Here is a 6,939-nt window from a genome sequence, read left to right on the forward strand (position 1 = left end):
GATTCAAACCCACCACCTTAGGTATATGTGGCTGGCACCTTAGCCACTTGAGCTACAGGTGCCGAGCCAATCCTTCCATTTCTACAGATGTTCTAACCATGTAAGCATTCTTTTTTTCTCTTTAGAGTAAAATCTTGATGGATCTAGGAGCTAGTACTAGGTAGCTTCTCCTAATTACAATGCTCAGAGAAACTCCACTCACTCAGAAGGAACTGTACCAGCTCAAAGAAACTGCTGGAAGGTAGGGGAAGGTGGACATGTTGCCTGCCCCATGCTCAGCATGTGACTAAGCTTAGCCCTGTGTGCCAGACTAAGGAGTATGACTTCATCCTGAGGGCACCCGTTGGAGGGCACCCATTGTAAGCAGGCAGGCAGTGTGATTGCCATTTCCACTTGGCACCTGGAGGGCTGGTGGAGATCAGCCTGCAGGATCAGTCGGAAGTGGTAGGGAGAGAGGAGGGTGGTTGGCTCTACTCTGGCCTGGGGAGATCGCACAGAAGCAGCAGGTTTCAGGGAAGACAATTTTGGCTTTGGGCAGGCCTCAGCTGTCTGTGGACACTGAGGTGGCATGGGGTTATGGTGTGTGGGTCCCTTCACATGCATGAGGAGCTGCTGTCAGTTAAATAAGTGAATTGACAGACTGGTGGAGAGGAGGTAGAAAAGCAGGAGAGGATCTCATGCCAAGCTGGATGGAGAGACTGGGAAGAAAGGCCTACACAGTAGGGAATGTCCAAGTCCAAGGCTGCCTCTCTCCGTAGCCACTGGGAGTTAGGAGCTCAGAAGGCTCAGACGGAGCCCTGGCAACAGAGGGACCCCTCTTAGGAGTGGCTGGGAGCTAGAAGAAGACAGGGCCTGACTGGCTGAGTTCTCAGAGCTTTTGTCCAACTCCCTGACAGGGGTTCTGGTCCGCCGGTTTCTGGTAACAAGGATACAGAAGTTCAGAAGGCTTTTGTCTGATGTGGGCCAGGCAGCATTTCAGGGTGCTCTGTCAGATGGACTTCACAGTGACTGGAGATCCTAGGTGAGCCTGGCAGAGCCCAAGGATCAATGACTGATTCTACCTAGGCCTTGGCCTGGGCTGCAGGTGGTAAGAGGGCTTAGAGGGGGACCTGCTGCCATGCTGTGGCTCTTCCAGAAGGAGCAATTGGCAGACATAGTTAGGCCACTACTTACCATCTTTGTGGGCACAGGCCTGCCTGACTCTGGAAGCCTGGTCTGTCCATCAGTTCAGAATCCCAGGATACATAATGTGGCAGGGGATGCCAAGAAAAGATGCACAGTGTACAGGGAGGACCAGCTACTGTCATGAAACTCATTGATGCCTTGGTCCTGTGTCCCATCAGCCAGGGGGTACCCAGGTCCCCTCCCCACCTCATGGGGGCAGTGAGAAGAATGGGAAGGCAGAGAACAGAAGATCCCATTTATTAGAATTTTAATGACAGCAGAGTGAGAGGAAGGCTTATTCCTCCCTGAAACATGCTGTCCTTTCTGCCCTCGGGGCTCAGCACAGGGATGAGACCTTCACCTGCACGTCCCCCAGAGGGCAGTACTCCAGGTGCTGGGGGGGGAGGAGAAGGGTACTCTTTGCCAGGCTGGGGAGCTGGGACAGGAGGGAAGACGTGCACCCTCACCTCTTGGCTCAATCAATCCCTCTCCCCTGGGACCTGATGTTACCCCTAGACCCTGGGGTGAGCTGGCAGACAGGGGTCATGCAACAATGAGTGGATAGGAGGTGGCCCAGAAACGTGGCCTTGTTGCCCTTTGGTGGGGCGGGGGGACAAAGGGGCCATGCTGTGGCCACAGTGGGTCCAAATGGAAGTATCTGCAGTGTACATACAGGAGGGTCAGAGAGGGGTTTCCTTTGTCCCTGGCCGTGCCCAGGACAAGAGAAAGGGGAGATACAGATGACACTGCCATGCCAGGGGCAGGGTCCAGGCCAGCCATGCCATCTGATGGGGCACAGTAAGCTGAGGGGTTGGGCTATTCCTTGGCACGGCCAATGATGGTAAGGATGTACAGGAAGATGTTGATGATGTCTGTATACAGGTTCAGTGCAGCAAACACATACTCCTCCGGGCTCAGGGACAGCTGCTTATTCCCCAGCAGTAGCTGGGTGTCCACTGCCAGGAACTGGGGGTGACAGCAAGGGGTTTAGAGGGACAAGCCTGCCTGCCCAGCATCCCAGACCCTCCCCACCAGGACCTTCCCCCACTCTCACTTACACAGGTGAACAGCAGGGCACCCAGGGAGGCATACACGATCTCCAGGATTCGGTTCCGGATGAAGATGCAGAGAATGGCGAAGATGAAGAGCACCACCATGCTCACCAGGAGCACGCCCATGCACGAGGTGAAGTCGTAGCGGGTCTAGGGGGACAGAGTCAGTGGGTGCCTGGGAGACCTCTGGGCCCCAGGGCCCCAGCACTGTCGTTGGGAGCCACTCACCTGCATGGAGAAGATGACGACTGTAAAGCAGACCGCTGTCGTGATGCCCACGGCCATGATGACTGCCTCAGTGTTGTAGAAGCTAGCGATCATGCCCACCATGTAGGACAAGCTGATGGTCAGGATCGACTGTGGGGAGATGGGACAGGGATTGGGGGGCACCAACCTGGGGTGTGCAAGCTGCTCCCTGCCTCACCCACGACCCCTGCTTCTGCAGCAGAAGGGAAACCAGGAGAACTAGGCCCCCCAAAGTGGGTGCATATGACTAGAACATCAGGGCCAGAGGCCCAGGTTAGGGGGTTACCAGTGCAACGAGGTTCCAGGGGTGCTTCCGCCGGAAGTCCCCACAACAGCTGAGGACGATGAGGGAGATAAAGAAGATGGCATAGGAGACATAGTAGGTCCAGACGTTCTTCCGGACAAAGCCCTTCACCTCCCCAACAAAAGTGAACACAGACACCGTGGATAGGGTCACTGACAGCTGCAGAGTCAGCACCAGGAACACCTGGGGAGGGAGCGACTTAGAGCCCACCGGGCTCAGGCCTCCCACCCTACTGGACACCCCGGCCCCACCTTCCGGATGAAGGCCTGTCGGATGCTCTTGTCATCCCAGTTGGTGGCAGGAAAGTCTTGGTTGTCATAGTAGGACGGGGGCCCCTCCTCCTGGTAGTTCCCCCGCTGAGGTGCTGAGGAATGGATGGACTGTGTCAGCAAACCTGGAGACAGCTGCCCTGGCCCGCTCCTGCCCTTCCCCTGTCCCTACACCAGTCCCACATCCCCACCCCCACCCTGCTCCTGTCCAGCTCTGCCTCTGTCCCACTCCTGCCCCTGCCTCTGCCCCTGCCCCACTCACAATCAGGGTCCTGAGCCTGGAAGACCTGTGGTTGTCCATAGGGGTTGGGGGGGAAAGGGCTCTGAGGGTATGGCCCCTGTGGGTAGCCCTCTGGGGGATAGGGACCCTGAGGGTAGCCCCCTTGGGGGTAGGGGCCCTGAGGGTAGCCCCCTTGGGAGTAGGGGCCTTGAGGGTAGCCCCCTTGGGGGAAAGAGCTGGGGCCATGGGGGTACGCTGGCTGACCGTAGGGGGAAGGTTGGAAAGGGGGCTGTGGATAGGGGGTCCCTGGGTAGGGAGGCTGTGCATAGGAAGGCATGGGTGGCTGAGGCCCGCCAGGATATCCAGGATTGGGGGGAGGATAGTTGTCCCCAGACACCAAGAAACTCTTTTCATGGGACATGGCCTCAGGTTCTGTTGTCTGCCCCTAGAGGAGACAGAGAGAAGAGTTAGCCCTGGTTGACAGTGTGAAACCAGCCATGGCAGCCCCACCTTCTGCAAGGAACCCACGGCGAAACAAGGGTAACCCATGACCTTTGCTCCCTGCGGTAGGGAGCCCCGGAACAACGGGGCCAGAAGACGTGGGTGGGAACTCAGAGACGGGCGTGGGCTTTGGAAGGAGCTGCTCTAGGGAGACCCTAAAGGTGGGGGAGGGGACAGACCAGGGGATGACTGTCAGCACCGGGATCTGGGTCTTTAGTTGTTTCTTACAAGCAACTGGAGGGCCCTTGTCACCGCTGCCCGCCTCTCCTGGACCAGAGCTCAGGCCGGTGGGAGCTGGGGGCGCGGCCGGGGACTTATGAGGGTGTGCCCGGACCCTCCCCTTCGCATCCCGCCCCTTAAGCAGATTTAATGGGCCAGAGCAGGCGGCTATTTCTATCCCTGAAAATCCCCAGGCCATCTGTGACCAACGAGAGTCCTGGCCCCCCCATCTCAAGAGCAGGGCCCAACCGTCTCTCACTCCTGAGGTGGGGGGATCAGGCCTGGATCGGCTACCGCGTGCCTGCCAGTGGGGTACGCCGGGAACAGCGGGGTGCGGGGGTGTGTGGGGGATGGAAGCTACCAAAAGGCATGCGGGGGAATGAAGCAGGAGTGCGAGCGAGGCTGTGAGGGCGGCGGCCGCGGAACCCGCACCCAGGGCCGGTGGGCCCTCCTGCCGGGTCTGGGGCGCTCGGGGCCGCGGGGTCCAGACGCCGCCGCAGCGCGCCGCCCCCTCCCTCCGGCTCCAGGCCGCCGCGGCTCCCCGCCCCCAATGCCGCCGCCACCCTGGCTCAGAGCCGGCCGCGCGCCCTGGCCCGGACAGACTGACCGACCGAACACTGCCCAGCTCTGCTGCGCAGGGCCCGCGCGGGGGCGGTCGGCCAGGGGGCTGCGACGGGTCACGCGTGCTTCTGGGCTCGGACCGGGGGCTCACCGCTTGTAGGGCGCCGCAGGCCGGTGCGTACGGCGTCCACTGCGCGGCCGCGCGGTGATGGCCGCTGCGCCCGCACTCGCACCAGCTAGGCGGCCGGCTCGGCTGGGCCTGCGCCTGCGGCTCAGCAGACGCAGCGAGGCCTTGTGACGGGGCGGGGGCGGGGCCAGGTGGGGCCAAGAGGGGCGGGGCCAAGGGGCGGGGCTCGGCGGCGGTCTAGGCAGAGAATGCGGGGCTTCTTCCAGGCCAACCTGCTGCACCCTTCCGGCGGCCCCCCTAGAGTCTTTACTCTAGGTCCTAAGCCCAAGGCCCGGGACCAGCACTGTCTACTGAAGCGCAGAGCGTTGGGTGGTGGGAGCTGAAGACCCTTGGAGGCAGAGGCCTGATATGGCCAATTTGGCGGGGTTTTCAGGGAGTAAAGAAATTTATTCCTAAATTCAGGATTTGCTGAAGCTGCCAAGGAGTCTTGACTGTAAAACACAACTGTTCACTTTCCCTTTGCATCCAAAGCCATCCTTTATCGAGAGTCGTATTTGTTTAGTAGGCTGTTTCTCTGTACCAGCCCAGCCTCTGCCAGGCTCCGTCCTAGAGACCCTGTACTCTTGCTTGTCTTCTGCGCATACTCATAAGCTGTAAGGGCTGAGGCTTGGAGATACGGTAGCACTGGGGGCCTGCAAACTACCCCCGTGGCCGCGGAGGTCCTCCTGAGGAAGTGCTGACTGTCGTCAGGATGTCCCCTGCAGCAGGGCCTATCCACGTTGGCTTTGGGGCCTTAACTCTGCTCTCCCCGCCCTTGGACAGCTGTCTTCTCCCAGACCTAGCAGTGGTTGGGGAAGGCTCTGCCCTGTGCCGACAGTGTGTGAGTTCAGTGTTTACGGAACAGATCTGGCGAGAGGAAGCCCTGATGTGTAGCTTTTGGACATGCCCGTGGTGTAAATAATGCCCATCTCAGCTGGTTTCAAGGTATCACCAGTTTAACAGGAAACTCCTGAAAACATAACAATCTGGTTGTGGTGTGAGCTGCTCCAGGGCACCACTGCCTGTGGCAGGCCCTTCTCAGCTAGGATTGGTACAATGAGTACTAACCATACAGTGTGGAAATAGGTGATGAGTTGTATGAGAAGGCAAGAAGTAGAGCAGACAGGGATATATTTAGGTTTTGTAGAACCAGAAGCTCATACAATTTGAGAGACTTAAAAAAAAAAATAAATAAATATCAAGTTGAGTATAAGGCTTCAGAAGGGGCTCATGTAAGTCAGAGGTCTTTAAGGATTTTTAGGTTTGTATTAAAGCTGCCACTAAGAGCAGGGTAAGAGAGGTCATGGGATGGGTGACTATGTGCCTCTGTGGGGAAGGCCAGGCCAAGCAGAGGGATAGGCTCGTGCAAGAGCCCTAAGGCAGGTGGGGTCTGTACTGTTTTTCCACGAAAATAAGACACTGTCTTATATTTATTTTTTCTCAAGAAGACACACTAGGCCTTATTTTCAGGGGACGTCTTCCTCTCTCACCGAAATGCATGGTGTATCTGCATAGCCACGCCCATCACTAGGTCTTATTATTGGGGTAGGGCTTATATTTAACAAATGCATAGAAATTCTGCTAGGGCTTATTTTGGGGGTAGATCTTATTTTCAGGGAAAAACGGTAGCTCTGGAGGATAAGCTGAGAGGCTGGAGCCTATTTAAGCATTGGGGTGTGCAAAGTGGGCATGGAACCAGAGAGGAGTGGGACCTTGTCAAGCAGAGCTGGACAGGCTTGTAGGAGACCGAGCACCAGGCTTATAAAAGCAGCCACTGGTTCTTGAGGATGACGCTGGGAGTGGGACAATCTTCTAGCCCGCATGGAGCTGTTTTGCTGCCTGAAGACAAGCCCTTAAGCAACTGCATGCGTTAATGAGATAAAATTGGTTGCTTGTTAGCAAGCAGGTGTTATAGTTTGGATATTTGTGGTGCAGCAGGGTGGGAGTCAAGCCCATAGAGAAAAAGCATGTGGCAATAATTAAGCAAGTAGCCCCAGTACATAGGCCCCCATACCTGTTGTACAATGCCTCAATAAAAGGCCATGACAGTGGTTACTTGGGGCTCTCCCTGCACCTATGGAAAGCTCATCTCTTGCAAGCTTGTACCTTCGATCTGTGTCCTGGCTGTTGTTATTTGCGTGGTGATGGGGGTGCCACAGCAGGCACCGACACAGGTTCAAAATGGATTTTGCTTTTATTGTTACTGACACTGGGAGCTGTAGCGGCTATTGGTACCA

The 6,939-nt window shown here is 57.1% G+C and overlaps 1 protein-coding gene across 1 annotated transcript; it reads right to left on the bottom strand.

Annotated features, from left to right (window-relative positions):
* Positions 1-1,400: 1,400 nt before the first annotated feature.
* On the bottom strand, positions 1,401-4,826 carry GRINA (glutamate ionotropic receptor NMDA type subunit associated protein 1). The gene is made up of 7 exons (XM_003802325.3): positions 4,688-4,826; positions 3,298-3,700; positions 3,018-3,130; positions 2,749-2,949; positions 2,445-2,573; positions 2,223-2,366; positions 1,401-2,130 (listed from the first exon to the last, which is right to left on the bottom strand). Exons 2-7 carry the CDS (start codon positions 3,674-3,676, stop codon positions 1,981-1,983), a joined length of 1,116 nt encoding a protein of 371 aa, XP_003802373.1. The 5' UTR covers positions 3,677-3,700; positions 4,688-4,826; the 3' UTR covers positions 1,401-1,980.
* Positions 4,827-6,939: the final 2,113 nt, after the last annotated feature.

Source organism: Otolemur garnettii, unplaced genomic scaffold (genome assembly GCF_000181295.1).
Source record: "Otolemur garnettii isolate 467f Iridium unplaced genomic scaffold, OtoGar3 scaffold00245, whole genome shotgun sequence".
NCBI classification, from domain to species: domain Eukaryota; kingdom Metazoa; phylum Chordata; class Mammalia; order Primates; family Galagidae; genus Otolemur; species Otolemur garnettii.